Genomic DNA, 25758 nt, shown 5'->3' on the forward strand with positions numbered 1-25758 from the left:
AATGGCCTCAGACTTTACACAGATGATGAACCTATCTGTAACAAAGTGATGTCTGGAAAAAACTGCGCAAATATTATCATAATAAGATTACAAAGTGGTGTGAAGATTAGAAACTAGCTTTAAATGTTCAGAAATTTAAAACTGTGTATTTTTATGGGGCACAATATCAGCAAGTCTCCATCGGAAAGGTCAACTCATACAAGTACCTTGGTATAACAATGTGTGAGGATATATAACTGAATGAACACACAGGCTCAGTTTTAAGCTAGATAAAACAAATAGCAGACTTCACTTCATTGACAGTATACTAGCGAAGTACAACCTATCTACAGTGTAGACTGCTTATGAATACTCATGTGACCCATACTAGAATATTGCTCAAATGTGTTGCACCTGTACTCAGAAGGATGAACAGTATACAGAGTAGTGCAGCACTAATGGTCACAGGTTTGTTTGCCCCTTTGAAGAGTGTCACAAATATGCTCAAAAGTGGAACTGAGAGACACTTGAAGGTAGACACAAGCTGTCCTAAGAAAGTCTACTTAGGAAGTTTCATAAACCAGCTTCAAATTGTGAATGTAGGACTACAATACAACTCCATATGTACCACTCCCATAGTGATCATGTGGACAAGATTACCTTAATCCCAGTGCACATAGAGACATTTTAACAGTCATTCTTCCCACTCTCCAAACATGAATGGAATGGGAAGAAGCCCTAATAACTGGTGCAAAGGGAAGTCCCTTGTGCCATGCACTTCACTGTGGTAGGCTGAGTGTGGATGTAGATCTAGATGATGTGGCGTGTGATGTCATACGTGTGCAAATAGAGAGTAGAACAATGACAGTACATGTTTCGTAACTCTTTTACTTTTTGGAATGTACATTTTGTGGAGAAACTGATATATATAGTATAGCATGAGGTGTAGGTTAGTTTAAAAGATGACAGTTTTGTTGTGAGTTGGTGAAGCCAATGAATGTGATCACAAAACCTTTGTTGTAGTGACGTACTGATCTGTTATATATCCCTAATCGAGTTGGCATAAATTGATCCCTTATAGTTACTGGGTGCAGCAGGTTTGCATGCCTGCCGCAATCAGTCACGTAATACAATTTTGTAAAAGACTCTGTGGCAATGTTTCATTGCCCTCACAGCTCTATAGAGTGCTATTCTTCTCACTTGCAACTCTTTGAGCTTCACAATTAAAAACTGGCAACAGTGGTTCCAGCTGTCATTGATCTTCTTATGCTGTCTCGAATGTAGATTCGTTTCAAAGGTGACTGATTGGTTATGGATTGGTGAAGCCAACATATGCGATTATGATATCTTATTTGTGGTGACATACTGATGTGAGGCATAGCCTGCATTTAGGTTGGGTTAATGATGATGATTTGGTTGTGAGTGGGGAAAACCAATGATTGTGCTGTCTGACAATATCTGTAATTCTTGTTATAGTGTTGATTGTAGTAGGCAAAGATTTCAATGAGTATTTTTATGTTCACCATTTTCATGATGTTGGTCAAACCCAACAGTCAATTTTCCAAGTGTTTCATTTAACTTCATCATAAACATAAAAATGGATTACAAAGTTAATACACTAGTGTCACAAATACAGACAGCAAATTAAATGTGTCCAAATGTTCACAGATGTATAATGCATAGCTGTAGAAGTACAAAAATATACATTTTTGTAATCACATTTTCTTTGCTTTTTTATGTTTTAAGTAAAAAGTTCACTTACTTCATAACCCTTCAGTTCTAATGCAGTGTTTTTGATCTCTCTTTTGTATGGATGAATCAATTGCTTGCTGATGTACTGCAATAAGAGAGTTTGATTTATTTGTATAAAAAGCATTTCTTTGTTTTGCATAGTTACAATTGATTGGTATTATGTGGTGTTTTTCCCAACATTGTAAATACACTGGACAAAAGATTGTTCTGTGTTTTGCACAGGTAAAGTTGAATAGTATTAAGTGGTGTTTTCTCAGCATTGTAAATACACTGGACAAAAGATTTGTTCAACCCAGCTGGCAATATCCCCATAACATTACATAAAACTGCCTCTGTCCTTGGTAATGGCCTCTGTTCAGTGACTAAGAGAGTCAACAAGTTTGTTCAGCTCTGCTATATGCATTGAAGCCACTCATTAATGATAAGATATCATAGACCAACAAGATTGCTGAAATGTTGATTGCTTTGTTTCACCCACTGTTCCAATTATTCATATAGAGATTTTCTAAGGGATCAAAATTGGTTGAGTTAACCGTCTAGTTGCGTTGTGATACACATTGTTGGTCATAGTAGGAAAGTATGTGTGTCGCATTGTGAACATGGTTGTTGTCATCTTGAAAGATGGGAGTGGCCCACAACACATTTGTTGCAAAGTTGTGTAAGAGAAAACAACAGCTGCTCACCAATAATATTGACATCCTGGCTCCTATTCACAGTAACTTAAATGAGTGGGCCCAAGTTGTAACATGAAACTGTACTCCCAAAACATCACAGAATTATTACCTGAATTACACACTCTACACAATAGAGACTGACTGCCCTATTGAGTAGTCATTGCCCTTGACACGTTGTGTAATTTGAAAAAGAGTCAAAATCACAACTCATGTATCACGTACATGCCTCAGGTCATCTACTATTCTGTTCCATTATTGTCTGATATTATCAGTGACACACGGCTGCAAGCAATGGCCTTTGCTAGGTATACAACTCCAAATGTCCACTAACTGCAGTTCCTGCCACATTGTTCACTCAGAAACTGGTTGAGGTAGACCTGCATTCATTGACAGTAGCAATTACAATTGGGTTTGAAATCGATTGTCATTGAAAAGGCGTGAGATTTGTTTCTGATCCTTGTCAGTTAAGGTCACTTTATGGCCACTGTTCTTACACCATGTAATATGACCATGAGTAGTACATGATTTTTATAGACATGTGAGACAGTCCACACTAATACTTTAACAAATCAGGAACCTCTTTCACAGTGTGGTCATGGACATGTTCAAAAACATGATACCTCACTTCTGAAAATGTAATGTAATCAGATAGGAAAAAAATCATCTCACCAATAACACATGTATAAAAGCTATTACGTATGCAAGCTTTCGGAGCCAGTGGATCCTTCTTCTCGTAGAAGGAAGAGGGTTGAAGGAAAAGGAACAGTGAGGTTTAGAAAAAGGGGTAGAATTTGGAAAAGTCACCCAGAACCCTGGGTCAGGGGAGACGTACCGAATGGGAATAGTAGGGAAGACTGATTGTTGGGGGCTGAACCAGGTGATATTTAAGAACCTGAGAAAAGGGTAATATGCAAGAAAGAGATTATGCTAAAACACGTGTATGAATTAATAAGAGCAAAATCCTAAGCACATAGTATGTTTTAGAGGTGGGAGGGGGATGGCAAAAAATAGATGGGTTGGAAAATGAAAGATGTAGAAAACTAAAATGTAGAGAAGAAAGGAGTAGTTACTGTGAAGAAATGCTGCGACCAAAGAATTTAACGTAAATTAAGGACAGGTTGGTGGCAAGGACCAAGGACAAGTTGTAGTGCCAGTTCTCACTTGCAGAGTTCTGAGAAACTGGTGTCTGGGAGAAGAATCCAGATTGCACATGTGGTGAAACATACACCAAGATCACAACTGTCATGTTGAAGTGCATGCTCTGCAACAGGATATTGTGTGTTATCAGGATACACCCTCTGCCTATGCACATGCATTGTAACTGTTAACTTGGTGGTAAGTGTGCCTGCTTAGCTGAGTGGTAATGTGTTTCCTTACCACACAGCAGGTCCGGGTTTGATTCCCGGTCAGGTTGGAGATTTTCTCCACTTGTGGACTGGGCGTTGTGTTGTCCTCATTTTCATTTCATCATCACTGATAAGCAAGCTGCCCAATGTGGCATCACCTGAAATAGAACTTGCAATCCAGCAGCCAACCTTTCCCAAATGAGGCCTCATGGGCATCAGTGTCACACAATCATTTCATTTTCACTTGGTGTTAGTCATGTCACTGTAAAAGGCCAAACAGTGTTTACATAGTAGCTAGTATATGACGTGTCATTTTGTAAGTGGCTCTCCCTTTGATGGTATATGTTTTACCAGTTAAAGGGTTGGTGTTGGTGGTGGTAGGAGGGTGCACAGGGCAAGTTTTGCAGTGGGGACATCACAGGGGTAAGGACATGGGTGCAGAAGGAGCATGGGGTCTGACAAGGATATTGCGGAGACTGGGAGGGTGACAAAAAGCTATTCTAAATGTGATGGGAAAAATCTCAGACAGAATGAGATCTGCTGGTGGGAACTGGCACTACAACTGGTCCTAGGTTCTTGGCACCCAACTGACCTTAATTTACATTAATTTCTTTGGTCTCAGCATTTTTTCACAGTAATTATTCCTTTCTCCACTCTGTTTTAGTTTTCTACCTCTTTCATTTTCTGATCTGCGTGTTTTTCAGTGCCCCCCCCCCCCCCCCCCCCCCGACCACCTCTGTCATGTACAATGCACTTAGCTTTTTGTTCTTATTAACTCATGCATGATGTTCTAGTCATAATCTCTGTCTTGCATATTACACTTTCTTCCACCTTTAAGCTCTCAAGTTTTTGAATCTTGCCTGATTCAGTCTCCAACAGTAAGTCTTTCCTTCTCATCCCATCCATTAAGTCTCCACTGGCTCAGGATACAGGATGACTTTTCTAATCTCTACCCCTTTTACTAAACCTCACCAGTAATTTCCCTTCATCCCTCTTCATTCCTCTTCAAACCTTCTGTCAGAAGACAGAGCCATTGCCTCTGAAAGCTTGCAAATGTAATACCTTTTATGTGTGGGTTATCCTGCTGCTGCTTGGTGAGTAGATCTTTTTATCTATCCAGATACATTATGTTTTCGAAAATTCATTATTTTAATTGATACGGTAGCTCATTTCTGACACTCTGTCACAGCTGCACATCATCTGACCTTACTATGCTGATACCATACAATGAACTGCTGCACAGACCAGTTCACTGACATGACGTACATTAGCAGTGGAAGGTCATGTGACTGGCAGTTACCTATTCTACACCACCCATAGTCCTCCAGTGCTCTTTTAAAAGGGTGACTAATATTTTGACCACTGAGCGTACTTGTTTCACGTCTTATTCTGTGTAATGTGTCTTTTGCTTTGTAGCTGTGATTGTTCCCACTGATATGTTTTACATATTGCATAAGAATTAATTTGAAGGGTTTTAAAACTGGGTCTGCAATTTTCACATTACCCTATATACTCGAATAATCCACGCATGTTTTTTCCTGAATTTTAGGACGAAAAACTGGGGTGCACGGATTATTCGAAACATTGTTGGTACTGCTCCGCCTCCAACAATACATCCCATTACACTATTGCATTGTTGCGGCCTCAGTCTGTGATGCATCAGTAGCACGTTAGGAGTGAAGTATTAGCGTCTTCAAACTTGTTAATTATGGCTACAAGTTATCGTTATCGCTCATACACTGCTAAAGAAAAAGTGAAAATTATTGAAGAAGCCAAGAATATTGGAAACCATGCAGCAGGAAGAAAGTACGACATGAGTGAGAGTTGTATTCGTGACTGGCACAAAAATAAAATGCAGCTTCAAGAAACTAATAGTAATCACCGGGAATTTCGCGGCCAAAAAGCAAAGCATCCGGACCTCGAGAAAAGGCTCTGCGTTTATGTAGATGAGAAGCGACAATACGGATGTGCAGTGACGAGTGAAATGTGCCAACTTAAAGCATTGTCTTTAGCCAAAGAACTAGGCATTACCAGTTTCAAAGCTAGCCGGGGCTGGCTATCAAGATTTTTCAACCGAAATGGTTTAGGATTCCGGAGGAAAACTACTATCTCTCAGCAACTTCCAGGTGATTACGAGGAAAAAATAGTGAATTTTCATCGTTATGTGTTAAATCTGCACCGTAAACAGTCCTATATATTATTGCAAATTGGTAATGCAGATCAAACGTCAGTCTATTTTGAGATGCTACTCAACAACACAGTGAACAGGAAAGGAGAATCCAGCATCATGATACGAACTGGCGGCAGTGAGAAACAAAGATGTACAGTGATGTTGTGTGTAACTGGCGATGGACGAAAGCTACCACCTTGCGTGATATTTAAAAGGAAAACTATTCCAAAAATATCAGTAAAAGGCATACTGGTATTAGTGAGAGCGAATCTGAAAGGGTGGATGGACAATGAACTTATAATTGACTGGGTGACACATGTTTGGCAATGTCGTCCTGGTGCGTTACTGAATTTACGCAACATGTTGGTCCTAGACAGCTTCCGCGGACATACAACTACGGAAGTGGGAGACAAATTGCAAAAAGGGAAAACTGACTTGGTCATTATCCCTGGAGGCCTAACATCCATCCTACAACCTCTAGATGTGTGCATAAATCGGCCATTCAAAGCTGCACTTAAACAGTGATATACGCAATGGATGGCTGATGAAAACCATAAGTTCACACCTAGTGGAAAAATCAAATGGCCGCATTTGTCCCAGATTTGTGAATGGGTGAAAAGTGAATGGGACTCCATTCCGCAACCACTGGTGGAAAAATCCTTCAAAAAATGTGGAATCACAAATTCACTGGATGGAACAGAGGACGATGCTCTATGGGAAGATGGTGAAGACGACAATGATTCTCCCGCTAGTGATGATGATGAAAGTGATGAATAGAGTGGTAAGAGAGGAAACGTACCGATATTAACTAAAATATTTTATTGCACATACCATATTAACAAATTCTTAAACAAGATAATTCACATTTCTTTTTTTGCTACTGTAGGTACGCGTAGAGCCCCTGATGGCGGTGATAATATTCCCCAGCCGCCCACCCATCTAATGGGCCAGCCGGTCAGCTGCACGCCCGCCGGCTGGCCAGCTGCAAGCCACTGAATCGGTTGCGTTTTAATGATGTATCAACCTGTACAGCAGCATTGCTTCAAACCAGTAGTTATTATACATACTTTTGAACACATCATAACATTGGAACAATTTTTTTGTAAATAAAACAAATTAAAGCAAAAAATATTTTTTTTTCCCCTCTTCCTCAAAATTGGGGTGCACGGATTTTTTGCAGGCACATATTATTGGAGTATATATGGTATATTCTTAGTTGTAATCTATGATATAGTTTATAGTCACCAAGCTAATGTACAACTTTGAGCAGTGATTCTTGTCCATTAAAATCTTTGTTAATGTATGTATTCTGTTATGTAGCAGCAGAATGTATATTTGAGGAGATACTAATTGTGTGGAAATCCATTTTCCAGCATCCTGATTTAATATTCCTGTAATTTTTCTACACCACTCCAGATGAGTACTCAGAAGCTTCCTTTAACATGATCATAGCCTTCCTTCATCATTTTTGTCTTGAACAGTGAATTCAATATCTGTAATGACCACTTTGCCAACACACAGGTAAACCATTATAGTTTAACAATTAAACTATAGTGATTTGATATAGACTTTTGCAACTCCCCCTATCTTGTCTTTAACCCATATTTATACACTGCAGTGCCAAAGAAAATGGTGTAAAACGTGTATTCAAATACAGAGATACGTAAACAGGCAGAATATGGCAGTGTGATCAGCAAAACCTATATAAGACAATAATGTCTGGTGCAGTTGTTAAATCGGTCACTACTGCTACATTGGCAGATTATCAAGATTTAAGTAAGTTTCAACGTGTTGTTATAGTTGGTGCATGAGTGATGGGACACAGCATCTTTGACATAGTGATGAAGTGGGGATTTTCCCATACAACAATTTCACGAGTGTACCATGAATATCAGGAATGCAGTAGAACATAACATCTCTGATATACTGTGGCTGGAAGATCCTGGAGGAACGGGACCAATGATAACTGAAGAGAATCATTCGACATGGCAGAAGTGCAACCCTTCCCCAAATTGCTGCAGATTTCAATACTGGGCCATCAACAAGTGTCAGCATGCAAACAATTCAACAAAACATCATCAATAAGGGCTTTCAGAGCCGAAGGTCTACTTGCATACCCTTGATGACTGCATTGCACAAAGCTTTACACCTCACCTGGGCCTGTCAATACCGACATTGGACTGTTGATGACTGGAACCATGTTGCCTGGTTGGACGAGTCTCATTTCAGATTGTATCAAGCGGATGGACTTTTATGAGTATGGAGACAACTTCACGAATTCATGAACCCTGTATGTCAGCAGGGGACTGTTCAAGCTGGTGGAGGCTCTGTAATGGTGTGTGTGGTGTGTGCAGTTGGAGTGATATGGGACGCCTGACACATCGAGACACTACTGCGACAGGTGACACATGCGTAAGTATCCTGTATGATCACCTGCATCCATTCATGTCCATTGTGCATTCCGACGGACTTGTGCAGTTCCAGCAGGACAAAGCAACATCTTACAGAATTACTACAGAGTGGTTCTAGGAACACTCTTCTGAGTCTTTACACTTCCACTGGCCACCAAACACCCCAGACATGAACATTATTGATCAGATCCGGGATGCCTTCAACATGCTGTTCAGAAGAGGTTTCCACCCTCTCATTGTCTTACAGATTTATGGACAGCCCTGCAGGACTCAAGGTGTCAGTTCCCTCCAGCACTACTTTAGACATTAGTCCAGTCCGTGCCATGTCGTGTTTGAAGCACTTCTACATGCTCGCAGGGGCCCTACACGATATTAGGCAGGTGTGCCAGTTTCTTTGGCTCTTCAGTGTGTATGGCTGTCCATTTCATTTGGAAGCAACTAGTGGAAAAATGTTGTGATCAGTAGGTTGTCACTCCAATTATTTAAAAAATGTGATGTTTTTATTACATTCGAAAGTGCCCTTTCTTGCAGTTATTCATTTCAGTTTTATGTCTGTCTCAGTATCTGTGAGAAAGATTTTTGTTTTTTTCATATACATTCTTTCTGATTGATTTGGCCTTCATGTATTTTAGTGTAACTTTTGTATTTTTCTTAACAGATTTATGTACCTGGAGAAGACATAACAGATGCATCTGTAGGAAAGAAAAGTCAACTGCATATTAGAGATTCTGTTCATTCTTCCAATGTGACACAATTCTTTTATGTCGACCCAACAAATAAAAGACGAACACCAATTATCGTCCATAGTGAGAAAAGTAAACCTAAAAGATTTTTCCGTGAATGGTCCAATCCTCATTATGGATTAACAGAACCAGCTATTCAATATGACAGTATAAATCATAATTTTGAAAATAAATATTCGAAAAACCAGAATGGGTCAGAGTATGCAGAAACAAAATATGTCAGAATGTTTGTGAGTGAGGAAGTTAACATCAATAATGTATACACTACACCTTCAGCAACAGAAGATGATACTGTTTTTAGGAATCAGATGCGACCATTTTCTGACTTATGCCCTCACAAGGCAACAGGACAGTTTCCTTATAAAGCAGATTGCAGAAGATTTGTAAATTGTTGGAAAGGAAGAGCGTTTATTCAAGTCTGTGCACCAGGGACGTTATTTAATCCTGAGACTCTTGAATGTGATTTCCCAGGAAAGGTAAAATGCTTAAAATATCAACATGATGCAGGATCAGGTAAGGATTATCTGATTTCTATTCTTCTGCACGACATGCACAATTAACATTGTAATTGTAAAGCATAATTGTAATTTGTACAGTATGATCAAAATATCTATGTGATGATAAATTGCTATTCACCAAATAAAGGTGAGACCTGAACAGCAAACAGGCGAACAGATAAATACAATCAGAGCTGAACTTTTGGTCAAGTTGCGCCCCCCCCCCGCTCCCTCTCTCCCTCTCCCTCTCCCTCTCCCTCTCCCTCTCCCTCTCCCTCTCCCTCTCCCTCCCTCCCTCCCTCCCTCCCTCCCCCTCTCCAACTCTCACTCCTCTCTCCCCCTCCCTACCCCCTTTATCCCTCCTCCGACCCTCCCTCCCCCCTCCCTCCCTCTCTCTGTCTCTCTCTCTCTCTCTCTCTCTCTGTCTCTGTCTCTCTCTCTCTCTCCCTCTCCCTCTCCCTCTACCTCTCCCTCTCCCTCTCTCCCTCCCCCTCTCACTCCCCATAGAGATGGGTCATTTGTGAACTAACGTGTCCAAAGGAATGGTTCATCAAGATGAACAGAATGAGCGAGGAACAAATTCTGGAAATGGTTGGTCTCATTTCCACAACGGCACATCTGTTAGTCTCGTTCCAGCCTTGGTCCCGTTCCCATTGGTCTCGGTCTAGGTCGTGGCTTTCTACTTATAGTTCCCAGGAACGGGAAACAGTTGGTCTCATTCCCGCAATGGCATGTCGACCGGTCTCATTCCAGCCTTGGTCCCGTTGCTGTCTGTCTTGGTCTCTGTCTCACTTGGCTGAACTCGTCCTTCTTCACATGGCCCCTCATCGCAGTTCCACTGCTGACTGCTCATAGTTCAGTATCGAGTTGTTGTTTGTTTCATTCGCTGTGCACGCCAACTCTAGATCTGTTTCAAACCTTTTTGTGAACTCTGAACTTCTGGTTCTTTCCGTATTCTGTTCAGCATCTGCAACCGGTAATTAAAATGTATTTTATAATTACGTAAATTACCTAAAAATTACGCGGAATGTAATACATACATCTTTTCATGTAACAAAATGGCATATCAGCTTACTTCAGTATTTTAATAAACAGCAGAAGAAATACTTGTAAAAAGGCAAGATTTTTTTTTATTACACATGCAAAGGAAGTCGGCATGGCACACGCGAGTGGCCATTTTCTGTCTTTTTTTGATCTAAGGTAAAAGAGCATGTTCATTGTTGTGGAAGGTAGACCGACTTACAACCAAATGAAGCCCACACTCCCTAATCGAGTGTCTGGTGTTGTATTTTGTAAAGAGAGTATGATAACTTCTACAATATTATTTCAGTGGTACTGAGTGTTGCACGAAAAATTGGCCTTGAGTACTAGACTGCTCATTGTCGCCCACCAATCGTCATCTATTGTTTCAAAGTTGTCTGCTTTAGCTTATTTTTTATTACTTCACTGCCCAATTATTAAATGTTTATCTATTCTGCTCGTAGCAGTCAACAAATCATGTGTAATTGCAGTCTATAGTAGGGGCCAGTTATTTATGTGCCACCTTATATTGTTTTACTGCAATCAGCCCCATAAAGCTACAGTTGGCTAAATGAGAGGTTTTGCACAATCACGAAAATTACAAGTGTGTGAGAATTCTGTTATGAATAAAAACTCTGTATTTCAGTGGGGAGGCAAGTGCCCCCTTTTGGTGCCTTCCATCTCCAGTCGCCTATGCCATTAATTTTCAATTTTTCATAAGAACCTTATACCAAGCACAAATGAACAGTGAATGGGTAAAAATGAATGGTTCCCAAAAAAGAGCGATCACTAGTGAACTAGCTCCCAAGGATGAACGAGTTTGGCCATCTCTAGCTCCCCCCCCCCACCCCCCCACCCCCGACTCTCTCATTCCACAGTGCTGCCCTCTTTAGAAGGAAGACACCTTGGTACCTTGTGGCCTAAGTTGAAACTGGTCTGTGATAAGACTTTCTGTGGTGTATATTTCATATGATGAAAATATTCAGTATCAGAAGGATGTAACTAATTAATTCTTAATACCTAAAGCTAGTATAGGGCTTCACAGTAAACATGCTTCACTAGCAGATGATGAGAGCATATCTGTGTCAGGGAGCAGGGTGGGGAGACATGTGTAAATGAGGGAACTGATCTTAGAGAAATGCTTGGAAAAATTTAGACTGTCATTACATTTGCTGTTGCATTACACATGAATTACTTCAAAAATGCACAGCAACGTGGTTTGGGTACTGGAAGCTACTTCATTTTCCCATTCAGCTACGCTACGGTTCCTGATATTTTTCCCCAAAATGACAGGAGCTCTGTCTGTATACGTATAAACTATTAAATTCTATGACGAACCTGAATTCTGCACACTTTCTTCAGTGTTACTAAAGATGTCACATCCAACTCTGTGCCTGCAATATCCATACATTCATAGAGCACTAAGAAATATGTAACCAACTACAAACTACAAAGGTTTTACAAGCTGGCTCTGAATGTTGTCTGCCACAACCTGTGTGGGATGCATGACTATGTTGTTTGATAACAGCACCTTTCGAAATTGTTTGATCTGTGGTGGACATAAATGTTCAGCTGCAACTATCCAGTATTCTTTCATTAAATCACCAGCCATAAAAGGACACAAGGACTTTGCTAAAAGTAGTGCAGAGTTGTAGCTCAACCAAACATCACACTCAGTTTATTTTTCTTCCTCTTCTTCATTTTCAGAGAAAGTTTCTTTTTAAGTTTCAAACCCTCTTGTACACACCTAGGTCCTTTATATTTTACATTTCTGATTTTTTTGATGTGGTAAGATATAAAATAACTTCCTGAAAGTATTCAGCATCTTACGATACGGTAAACATTTTGTGAATCCATATTTTTATGTAAAATGATGAGGTTCCTCCCACTGCAGATTGAAGTGTTAAGACACTGTCAGTTTTACACAATGCTGACTCACCACTGCTTTTATTAGTAGGCCCTACTGTCAAAATTGACCCTCCCCTATTTCGTAGTTGTAACTTCTCCCATGTTCTTGCTAGCACACACCATGCCACAAATGCTCTTCTTTTGAGGAAGAGCATGAGCAGGTGCGAGTGCCCATGCTCAAAACCTAAGCCCTGAGCTAGAAGAAGAAGAGAGTTGTACAATATTAGGCTCCAAAAAAGGCTGTAACTTTGGGAGCACCACTTTTTCTCCAGTTTGGCTGAAAATATTACATTGCAAATGACAACAGTTGAGTATGGTGTACTTTCCCTTGTACATGAACATATAACTAGTCATTCTGTAGGAGGTGATGGGACAAGCACAACAGACAATGTGTACTGTTGAAACCCTATCCACTGCACCTTGTCTCCAAAATGGCTGCTTGTTCTTACATCTGCATGACTGCCCGTTCCAGCCACAAGTGGTTTCACAGGTCATTCCTATGATTAAAAAAATTGACAATAAATTACTGACTAAACATTGCCCAAATGAATATAAAAAATGGAAGGGGATTTTTTGTCTGTAAATTACCCAGACTATCTACCGTATTTACTCGAATCCAAGCCGCACTTGAATCTAAGCCGCACCTGAAAAATGAGACTCGAAATAAAGGGAAAAAAAATTTCCTGAATCTAAGCTGCACCTGAAATTTGAGACTCGAAATTCAAGGGGAGAGAAAAGTTTTAGGCCAAATCGAAACAAAGTTGGTCCATTGTAATATGAGACACAATTTAGGTCGAATGAATGACGATACAGCTACAGTAGTTTGGTTCGAGTCGTAAGCTTAGCAGTTAAGCTTTACCAGGTAGCCATTGCTATGCGTCAGGCGCTCCGTCCGTATTTATACGGGTACCCTTCCTTTTTCATGTGCTTCATCTGGTTTGAATCGATTGCTTATTTTGCTTTGATCTGATAAGTGCCGTTTTCTTTGTTATAGGTGTTTACGTCACTCTAAGCTGAAAATGCATTACTGTACTGTGTCATGCATTGTTTGATGCATTTTGATAGTGCGTGTTTATGGCATGTCGCGGCTCTCGGCATGACTTGCTTTCGTGCGCGCTACCGCCGCTTAAAAAAAAAGAGGAATCGTCTCATTAGCGAAACATTGGCAAGAGACTGCTATTTGTTGTTACTTACACTGCTGCTTTCTTTGATAATGATCAACAAGAACCAAATAATAGACTGCGTATGATAGAACATGTTCTGAACGAGAGTATAGCGAAAATTTTTCTCCTTTTGAAAATCTTTGCGGCCGCTTCTTTAGTACATCAAATACTGCACAGAAATTAGTCATCTTACATTTAAAATCTAGTCAGTTGCCGTGCTTCATTTCTGGCTATCACTATTAGGCATAAGAATAATACGAATATAAACATGACACGATACGTATATTCTTCCGCGTTTGCTGTTGTCTCACTCTAGTTTCGTAGTTTATTAGGCAGACAGGATTTAAATGAGATAGCAGCAAACACGAAAGAATACATGACAAAATGTTTATATTCGTATTATTATTATGGTGAAGATAATACTGCATGTGATTCACATTTCATCAGGTTCCTATTAGCAACCATCTCTTCTCACAGGTAGGAAAAAACTCGGAACGTAGAGTTGGCCATATTGACAAACATCCCTAACAGTCTTGCCAGTCGGATTTACGTAGTACATTGAAATTCTGCTACATTCGAAGATGAACAATATGGAATTTGTATTTACTTCGTCGGATAATGTATGAAAATGCAGTGGTCGAAACTCGGAGCGGAGAAAAAAAAAGCTCGTCTTCTACCTTTTTTTTAAATTTATTTACTGATGCAGAGGTTTTGGTGCCAGTATTTATCTTTGTGCCCACAAAGCATGCTTGTGTAGTGCTACATATATTTGACGGCAGAAGTTAGTTGTGGCGGCACCTACAAACATTTTTCAGAACTTCCGCTTGCTTTGCACTCGATTCTAAGCCGCAGGCGGTTTTTTGGATTACAAAAACCGGAAAAAAAGTGCGGCTTAGATTCGAGTAAATACGGTATACTTTCTACAGGTAAGACTTCCATGTGAAAAGCAATTACACACACACACACACACACACACACACACACAGAGGTATATTTTTAATTAATGGTTTACAGCAAAAGTCTACTGAATTATTGTTTTGTTTAGTATTGAATGAAACCAAATATTCTTTCTGTCTCTGTGTTCATTGATAAACTGAAACATACCCAGGGTGAGGGTGTGTCACCTTGTATCATTACAGGCAGAGCATACATGAATGGGACTCCATTCTAGTGACAAAATGGGCTGCAAATGGAGAAATTTTCTGACACAAACACCTTTAAGAAAAGGCATCTCGGAATTAGCATCTCTGAAATGGTAAAGCTTTTTGTGTGCTACTGTCATGAGCATATATGGAAAGTGGTTGGAGGAGGTGAAATCACTCATAGATTAGAAGATGGATGTGCAGAATCTCAAAGTTGGAGGCTTATCCATCCTGTAAATCAGGATAGGCAGTTATCTGTGGCAGATCTGACAAATGAGTTCTGGTGGTTTCTGGTGAGTAGGGGGAGCAGTGTGGTGCAGGTGTGCCAGACTCCCACTCCCACTTCATTATTGAGCTTACGTGGAGTTGTTTCGCCAATATCTTCTTTTCAGGATAGCCGGCTGCGATTGTCTGCCCAACTCTTTCTCTGATGATAAGATGCTGCTTTGGAGGAACTTTTTATATTCTTAAAATAACTCCATACACTCAGAATACCTTTCAACCAATCTCACTATATTTTCACTTCCACAAATAAGACACCATATAAATGATTCATTTTTGTAAGCCCAACAATTACTGGTCCGACAGATACTCTTACATACTTTATAACAAATACAGTCTAGAAAGCTCTAGCAAGTCCACCATCCAGACCTCACGAAAGTAAGTGAATGAGTGTCTTTTCTTTTCTTTAACAACATTCAACTCAATAATGACTGATGTAGCACTGTTACAGAGTACATCGTGTTTGCTCCTTGTACTGGGCATGTAACTTCTGAAGCGAGCGCTGCAACTACGTGCCCACGCCAATCAACCGTCCTATACATGCCAGTCCTGCACACACATAATTGTGGCGCAGTAGACACAGTTCCACTTTCACACACTCATCTTTAAAATAACGCTTCTTTGAGATGGTGGAAATATGAGTGTCTCTAGAATTTACCCCGAAATTCTCGAGCCACTACAGATTACATTACTGGTGCATGCACAAGTGTTTCAGAAGACATAGTTCACTACACATTGTTGAACATGAGGCTCCACAGCAGCAGACTTCTACATATTCCAATGTTGACCCAACAACATCATCAGTTACATTTGCAATGTGTACAGGATTGGCTGTGGGATAAATGAAACCATATTGCCTGGCTGGATGATTCACATTATTTGTTACATCAGGTTGATGGTCATGCCCAAATATGACATTATCTTTTGAACAGCTGCTTGAAATAAGTATCACACCATGGATACAAGCAGTGTTATGTTAGGGAGGACATTCACAGGGACTTCCGTGTGCTCAGTGTTAGTAATTGAAGGCAGATGGGGACTATGTGAACATTATTGACAACCACCTGTATCCATTCATGCTCGATGTCATTCCTGACAGTGATGGCATCTTCCAGCAGGATAACTGTCTGCATCACAAGGTGACAAACATGCTACAGTGGTATGAGAAATGTGATAATGAACTGACGTTGGTGTCTTCACTGCCAAATTTTCCTGATCTGAGAGTGATGGAACACACCTGGGATGCTGTTGGGTACAACTTTGTGCTGACAAATGACTGGCCTGTAATATACAGGAATTGTGTGAACTGGATGCTGACATCTGGCGCCATATACTTCGAAAACATCATCAAGGACTTGTCATATCCATTCTATATGGAACTGTTGCTGTATCCCATCCCAGAGATAGGCCAACATACTATTAAGATCATGTTCATCATGTTTTTGCTCATCAGTGTGTGTATGTGTGTGTGTGTGTGTGTGTGTGTGTTTGTGTGTGTGTGTGTGTGTGTGAGAGAGAGAGAGAGAGAGAGAGAGAGAGAGAGAGAGAGTGCTTGATCATTACTCATCAAGAGGTGTAAAAAGATATAAGCTGGTGAGTCATTGAAGTATGTGCATATGAGATAAATCAAAGTGTGAGTGAAATTGGACTTGTCTGGAAAAGCTGAATGTTTGTTTCTCAGACAGAAGTGTTACAGTTACCTGAAAGCACATTGAACTTCGGGCAACTTGAGATTAAAAAAAAAAAAAAGAAAAAGCCCTTTTGAAATCTGCTCCTGGAATTGTCCATTAGGACATGATTCTAGCAATATATTAGATGAAATGATGGAAAATCCAGGATGGAATAATGACAGTATTATCAAATGAATAGATTGCTGCTCACCGTATAGCACAGATGTTGAGTCACAGGTACGCACAACAAAAAGATAGTCAAACAAGTAAGCTTTTGGCAAAAAGGCCTCCACCTCATCCCTGTATGCTCTCACAAGCAGCACATTACCATTCCCCACCCCCACCCTGCTATTCCTCTCCCTCTCCACCCCAGCCTCCTCCTTGCCCCACCAATATTGTGCCTTATTAGGTACAATGGTACATTTGTATCATGTATACGTAATCACATATGTATATATGACTGTTCTAAACTTGTAAAAAAAAATGCTATGACATTTGCAAAAGACACCAGTTGGTGTCTCCACGCAAAAAAATACAATAAACAAATAAACCGTCCTGACTGCTTCTCCCAACACACACACACACACACACACACACACACACATGACCACTGTGTCTGACTGCAGAGGCCAGACTGTGAGCAGCTGCGCTTGTTGGGAGAAGCAGTCAGGACTGTTTATTTATTTATTGTATTTTTTTTGCATGGAGACACCAACTGGTGTCTTTTGCAAACGTCATAGCATTTTTTTTTTTACAAGTTTAGTTCAGTCATATATACATATGTGATTACATATACATGATACAAATGTACCATTGTACCTAATAATGCACAATATTGGTGGGGCAAGGAGGAGGCTGGGGTGGAGAGGGAGAGGAATAGCAGGGTGGGGGTGGGGGATGGTAATGTGCTGCTTGTGAGAGCATACAGGGATGAGGTGGAGAGAGGGTAGGGCAGTTAGGTGCAGTCGGGAGGTTAGTTTAAGGGTGGGGAAGCAAAATAGGACAGAAGTGAGAAAACTGTGAGTGTGTTGGTAGAATAGTGGGCTGTGTAGTTCTGGGGTGGGAACAGGGAGACAATAACAAACAAAAGTTGAGGCCAGGAGGGTTTTGGAACGTAGGATATTTTGCAAAAAGAGTTCCCACCTGTGCAATTCAGAAAAACCGATGTTGGTAGCAAGAATCCAGATGGCAGAAGCTGTGAAGCAGTCATTAAAAAGAAGATCGTTGTGTTGGGCAGCATGCTCAGCAACTGGTAGTCCATCTATTTCTTGGTCACAATAGGACAGTGGCCATTCATGCAGACAGAAAGCTTGTTGGTTATCATACTCATGTAGAACACAATACAATGGCTGTAGTGCAGCTTGTAGATCATGTGACTGGTTTCACAGGTAGCCTGGTCTTTGATGTGATAGATGAAGCTAGTGACTAGACTGGAGTAGCTGGTGGTGGGAGGTTGTATGAGACAGGTCTTGCGTCTAGGTTTGTTACAGGAATATGAGCCATGAAGCAAGAGGTTGGGAGCAGGGGTTGTGAGCAGGGGATGTCTGGTGATGGACGAGGATATTGTGAAGGTTCAGTGGGCGACAGACTATCATTGTGGAAGGGGTGTGAAGGATAGTGGGTTGAACATTCCTCATATTAGGGCATGACAAGATGTAGTCCAAAACCTGGTGGAGAATGTGATTCATTTGCTCCTTCATGGATGGTACTGAGTCACGAGGGAAATGCTCCTCTGTGGCCAGACACTGGGACTTTGCAAAGTGGGGGTGACTGGAGAGGTGTGGCATGGGAGATCTGTTTCTGTATAAGGTTTGGAGGATAATTATGGTCTGTGAAGACTTCAGTGAGACCCTAGGTATATATTGGGAGGGACTGCTCATCACTGCAGATGTGATGACCACGGGTGGCTAGGTTGTATGGAAGGGACTTCTTTCTCTGGAGTGGGTAGCAGCTGTCAAAGTGAAGGTATTGCTGGTGGTTTTTAGGTTTGATGTGGACAGAGGTACTTATGTAGCCATTTGTGTTGAAGTTCAACATTGAGGAAGGTGGCTTGCTGGGTTGAGGAGTACCAGATGAAGTGACTGGTGAAGGAGGTATTCATGACATCTTCATGAACTGGATTGAAAGTGAGGACACCTTATCCATTTTCCCCCATTTGCTTCAACTGGTCATCCTTAACCCAACAAGCCATCTTCATCAATGTTGACCTCCACCTCAAAGATGGCTACATCAATACCTCTGTGTATATCAAACCTACCAACCACCAGCAATACCTCCACTTTGACAGCCGTTACCATTCCTTACCAAGAAGTGTCTGCCCCGATAGCTGAGTAGTCAGCTTGACGAATTGGCGTCCTATGGGCCTGGGTTCGATTCCTGGCTGGGTCGGAGATTTTTCTCCGCTCTGGGACTGGGTGTTATGTTGTCTTCACCATCATTATTTCATCCCCATCTGGTGTGCCAGTGATGCCAAATACTCATTTCCATTTTACCAGGAAATCCCTTCCATATAGCCTAGCCACCCAGGACCAACATATCTGTAGCAATGAGTAGCCCCTCTCAAAATATACCAAGGGTCTCACTGAGGCCTTCACAGATGGTAATTACCCTCCCTACCTTGTACAGAAACAGATCTCTTGTGCTTATCCTCCAGTCACCCCCCACCTCCTCCCCCAACGAGCCCCACCGTCCAGCCACAGAGAAGCATCACCCTTGTGATTCAGTACCATCCAGGACTGGAGCAGCTGAACCACATTCTCTGCCAGGATTTTCACTACCTCTCACCATGCCCTGAAGTGAGGAATGCCCTACCCACTATCCTTCCCACCCCTCCCGCAGTAGTATTCCGCCACCCACTGAACCTACACAATATCTTCATCCATCACCACATAACTCCTGCTCCCAACCCCTTGTCTCATGACTCATATCTCTGTAACAGGCCTGGATGCAAGACCTACCCCATACATCCTCCCACCGTCAGCTACTCCAGTCTGGTCACTAGCATCACCTATTCCATCAAAGGCAGGGCTACCTGTGAATCCAGTCATGTGATCTACAAGCTAAGCTGCGATCACAGTGCTGTGTTTATGTGGGCATGACAAACAGCAAGCTGTCTTTCTGCATGAATGGCTACCAACAAAATGTGGCCAAGAAACAGCTGAACTATCTAGTTGCTGAGCACACTGTCCAACACAACATTCTTCATTTTAAAGTCTGCCTCCTTAGCTGAGTGGTAACATGCTTGCCTACCAAGTAGCGGGCCTGGGTTCGATTCCTGGCCTGGTTGGAGATTTTCTCTGCCCATTGACTGAGTGTTGTGTTGTCCTCATCATCCTCTCATCATCACTGACACGCAAATCTTCTAAATTGGCATCAACTGAAATAAGAGTTGCACCTGGCAGCTGAACTCTCTCAACAGGGCCTCCTGGTCAACAGTACCACATGATCATTTCATTTTAGTGTCTGCTTCACAGCTTGTGCCATCTGGGTCCCTCCTACTGACACCAGTGTTTCTGAATTATGCAAATTAAAACTTTCCTTGCAATATATCCTCCTGGCCTCAACCTTCGTTAGTTATTGTTCTTCACCCACCTATCCCCTTCCCTGTTCCCACACTAGGGATGCATAGCCCTCTAGTCCACCAGTGCACCCACAGTCTTTTTACTTCTCTGCTTTCCCCCCCACCCAACCTTTCCCTGACCTCTGCCTAGCTTCCCAACTGCACCTAGCTGTCCTACCTGCTCTCCAGCTCATCCCTGTATGCTCCCACAAGCAGCATTTGCGTGTGCGTATTTATGTTGTCTGATGCAGAAGAGGGCCTTTTGGCTGAAAGCTTACTTGTTTGACAGTCTTTTTGTTGTACCTATCTGCAACTCAGTATCTCTGCTATATGGTGAGTAGCAATCTATTATTTTTATAAAATTGTCAGTATATTAGATGATAAATATCTCTGTATAAAAATCTCACTAGTGTGCAGTTTTATAGAGAGGAGGTGACTCTGTGCAAATGAAATAATATGTATGAAATTAAAGCACAAAGGTGAAACAAAATATATCTGACACAGTTGTGTGTAGCCAATGATGAATAGTGGTTGATCATGGATTCCATCAGGAAATTACGAATAAAATTTAGGGCTATAATGCTAGTGCAATTGAGATGTAGCTTTTATGGAATTCATGAATCTAAGGTCTCTTCATAGTCTCTGCTTTCAGCATTCTTTAGTCGCTATTACTCCTTACTGTTGCAGCTATTCTCAGATCAGATCTGTTATTCCTGAGTAGGTTTCAGGATAATTTCAGGCTCCTTTTCATATAGAGATGCATTCAGTCTAATTACTGTTGATGAATTGCTGATGAAAACTCTTCACAAGCATGGATCATTTCGAGCTGAATGGTTTGGCAAGCTAGATGAGGTGTTAAATTTCGCCAGCATGTTCACCAAATCACAATTCACACTTGAATGATCTTCAAGTATGAATCAGGGCTTTGTTGTCATGTATGACTGTGGCCTTTTAAGAGCATGACAGTATACCATGGCTTGCATCTGTTATGATGCTGGGAATTCCTGGTTGGAACACAAATAATGAAAGGCAGTCTCACTACACAGTTGAAGCATTGAACCATTTACATACACATAACTGAAACTAAAACTTATCTCCATCTGAACAGGCCTTGGAAGGCCAAATTGTACCAACTGAAGGCCATGTCATCCTCAGCTGATAGGCATCACTGGATGCGAATATGGAGGGGAATACGGTCAGCACATCACTCTCTCAGCTGTTTTTGCTTTGGGGCTGGAACCACTGCTTCTAAATCAAGTAGCTCATCAATTGGCCTCGTAATGACTGAGTCTACCCCACGTGCCAACAGCGCTCGGCAGACCCAGACAGTCATCCTTCCAGGTGATAGCCAAGCCCGACAGCACTTAACTTTGGTGGTCTGGTGGGAACTGGTGTTACCACTGTGGCAAGGCTATTGGCAGCAGGCACATAAACGAGATTGATGTCATCTCTAAGCTTTTGGATAAAGTTCTTCTCTGGAGCTAATAGACTGTTAGCCTTGAGGAAAAATATTGTCCAAAAGCTTATCAAGAATCTCAGTCATGTTTGTGTTCATGTCAATTGCTCAGTTCCTACACAGTGTGCTGCTTTCATTCTGCCCATTATATGCTACCTTTGGTCAGCTGAAGGACACACATAATATTAGGCTATAATATATCCTTGCTAAATATGTTACATTGTTGTGGTGATGTATAATTTCTCTATAATTGTGATTGCCCTGGTTTGGTTTTCTAGCTGTGTACAATCGATATTATGGTCACATATTTCAGACTGTTCATCAAAACTAATGGTTGGATCTTCAATTTGTAGTTGCTGACCTGCCCCTGAGATTTAATTTTTCACATCTGATATCTGACTAGTATCATAAATTTCTATGTCTGATTCATTCCATTGGCCCAATTCCATACATATACACTCCTGGAAATTGAAATAAGAACACCGTGAATTCATTGTCCCAGGAAGGGGAAACTTTATTGACACATTCCTGGGGTCAGATACATCACATGATCACACTGACAGAACCACAGGCACATAGACACAGGCAACAGAGCATGCACAATGTCGGCACTAGTACAGTGTATATCCACCTTTCGCAGCAATGCAGGCTGCTATTCTCCCATGGAGACAATCGTAGAGATGCTGGATGTAGTCCTGTGGAACGGCTTGCCATGCCATTTCCACCTGGCGCCTCAGTTGGACCAGCGTTCGTGCTGGACGTGCAGACCGCGTGAGACGACGCTTCATCCAGTCCCAAACATGCTCAATGGGGGACAGATCCGGAGATCTTGCTGGCCAGGGTAGTTGACTTACACCTTCTAGAGCACGTTGGGTGGCACGGGATACATGCGGACGTGCATTGTCCTGTTGGAACAGCAAGTTCCCTTGCCGGTCTAGGAATGGTAGAACGATGTGTTCGATGACGATTTGGATGTACCGTGCACTATTCAGTGTCCCCTCGATGATCACCAGTGGTGTACGGCCAGTGTAGGAGATCGCTCCCCACACCATGATGCCGGGTGTTGGCCCTGTGTGCCTCGGTCGTATGCAGTCCTGATTGTGGTGCTCACCTGCACGGCGCCAAACACGCATACGACCATCATTGGCACCAAGGCAGAAGCGACTCTCATCGCTGAAGACGACACGTCTCCATTCGTCCCTCCATTCACGCCTGTCGCGACACCACTGGAGGCGGGCTGCACGATGTTGGGGCGTGAGCGGAAGACGGCCTAACGGTGTGCGGGACCGTAGCCCAGCTTCATGGAGATGGTTGCGAATGGTCCTCGCCGATACCCCAGGAGCAACAGTGTCCCTAATTTGCTGGGAAGTGGCGGTGCGGTCCCCTACGGCACTGCGTAGGATCCTACGGTCTTGGCGTGCATCCGTGCATTGCTGCGGTCCGGTCCCAGGTCGACGGGCACGTGCACCTTCCGCCGACCACTGGCGACAACATCGATGTACTGTGGAGACCTCACGCCCCACGTGTTGAGCAATTCGGCGGTACGTCCACCCGGCCTCCCGCATGCCCACTATACGCCCTCGCTCAAAGTCCGTCAACTGCACATACGGTTCACGTCCACGCTGTCGCGGCATGCTACCAGTGTTAAAGACTGCGATGGAGCTCCGTATGCCACGGCAAACTGGCTGACACTGACGGCGGCGGTGCACAAATGCTGCGCAGCTAGCGCCATTCGACGGCAAACACTGCGGGTCCTGGTGTGTCCGCTGTGCCGTGCGTGTGATCATTGCTTGTACAGCCCTCTCGCAGTGTCCGGAGCAAGTATGGTGGGTCTGACACACCGGTGTCAATGTGTTCTTTTTTCCATTTCCAGGAGTGTATTTCTACATCATATAGTTGCTGAGTTTGTTCATCAGTCATTTTATCATTGTGAAAAAAAGTGCTACTGTCTTTCATCTGCAGCAGTTAATTACTAAGCTCATTAATTTTTGATTTTTTGTCAATAACTAATTAATTTTTGTACTTGCTGTAAACAAAGCTTTTCGTTCATAATTCATAATTATTTGTACATCTGATCTTGTCTTTTAGTCAATCCATTGTGTGTATCATCTGGATTTAGGGCAAGAAAGCCAATTGTAGATAATCTCTGTTATTGTTTGTATTTATTGCTAAATCCAGGATATGTATCAATATTATGCAGTTGTCCAATTGCACACATTCACAGATTATTTTGATCTCTTTTGGTAGATATTACAGTTTCCTTGCAAGGCAACTGTTCAAAAGTGACACTTAAAGTACTTGTATTGCTTCCTGAGCACAAGTAAACTGAAGACTTAGGTTGTACATCAGCAGACTGCAGATTGATTATTCAAGAGCCTGGTTGGTTGTTGTCCTATGAATGAATTTCACATGGACTACAACCAAAGTTGTTTATTGTTTTTGCTTGCTGTTTGTTTAACTTTTTATGACTTCTTTCCAGCTGACCCTAGTACAACCAAAACTAATTCAGTTCATTGACTGCTGTACTGAATAAATGTTTTGTGAGAAATATGCAACAGATAATTACACAGATATTGCTGCATTAATCTGTATCTCTTCAAAGTGATGTTTATCTACAATGGGCAGGCAACCACTCACCTTCAGTTGACTCATACATCATGAATAGGCCCAAGTAACACACCACAGTAGCTTGTTAATTAGCTTTTGTGCCCTGGTGTTTTTCTGGCAGAAAGTACACACATTCACACACATAAATACCCAAATGCACACTACCTTGGCCATGGAATGGAATATTCATAAGCTAAATAATAATGTATAAAGAATTATGTATGCCACGTGATAAATAAATGAAATTAGAAGATTCTGTGGCACAACCTTTTCTGAATGGAGAAAGAGCAGCTGCAGTGAAGTTTATTCCATTCTAGTCATTTGCAGGTACAGTGTATGGTCAGCATGCCTCGCTGTAGCACACAATTTCACCGAGGAAGAACAATGTAGAGCATTATGAATGAGTGTTACTCCAGTCTTAATGAATGATGCCTGTGACACTATGGATGCAGATTTTGGGTTTTAGAACTTGGTGCCTTAATAGAGGAGGAATGGACAGAAATGTTTCATTTTATGCTGCCAACTTTGTGCAATGTGTTGATGTGATGAAACATTTTTTTCCGAAGAGAAGCATTGCACATATGAAACATAATGAGATGAAATGCATTCATGTTGTTTCTTTTAAAGTTAATTGCTAATAACAGATGTCTCATTGTGTCATTATCACTTACCTCATGAAATAAGAACTGTTTCATAATTCGAGAGTCACTGATTTGAAATTAATTTCATGTCGCAGATGAATAATGATTACTGCCAATGAGCACCAAGCTGTGCTTAATTATTGGGTTTGGCCAACTAATTATTGCCATTTGAAATCTTCACCATCAAAATAATGAACTGAATACAATCTATGCTATAAAAAATATAAATCTTGTTAAAAATATACAGTATTTCCAAAGTCAAATAAATAACATTAATTGAATGTATGTGTGATACAGCTATATTTGCTTTTGTTTGATGCAGTGCTCAAGTCTTAAGTGTAGCCTCTTCTGGAAGATTTACTTACTGCAGCTGCTGGTTCCTCAGTCATATGAGCCCAATAATACATCCAATAGTGTTAATTTATTGTATATATATTTGTTGCATTGTTACTATACACTGATAAGCCAGAACATTATGGTTACTGACCTGCTATCAATGGACAAATATCCAGGTGATAGCAGCATCACCTGGTGAGGAATGACTACTAGTCAGACGCATACAGTGCATGTAGTCTCAGTGAGTTTACTGTCTGTGTGTAGAATGGGCAAGGCATGCGATCTGAGTTTGACCGGGGGCAGATTGTGATGGCCCAGAGGCTCAGCATGAGCATTTTAGAAACTGCACAACTTCTCAGATTTTCGAGGAGTGCTGTGGTGAGTGTCTTCAACATGTGGCAA

General features: G+C 41.6%; 1 protein-coding gene across 3 annotated transcripts in view; it reads left to right on the forward strand.

The window, feature by feature from the left end:
- Positions 1-25758, forward strand: part of LOC126248967 (serine protease svh-1-like) — a 455562-nt gene that overhangs the window by 65622 nt on the left and 364182 nt on the right. For all 3 annotated transcript variants that reach the window (XM_049950539.1, XM_049950521.1, XM_049950530.1), the window contains exon 2: positions 8991-9588. In XM_049950539.1, the coding sequence (XP_049806496.1) occupies positions 8991-9588 (598 nt within the window). The remainder of the gene's footprint in view (positions 1-8990; positions 9589-25758) is intronic.

Source organism: Schistocerca nitens, chromosome 1, assembly GCF_023898315.1.
Source record: "Schistocerca nitens isolate TAMUIC-IGC-003100 chromosome 1, iqSchNite1.1, whole genome shotgun sequence".
In the NCBI taxonomy this organism is placed as follows: domain Eukaryota; kingdom Metazoa; phylum Arthropoda; class Insecta; order Orthoptera; family Acrididae; genus Schistocerca; species Schistocerca nitens.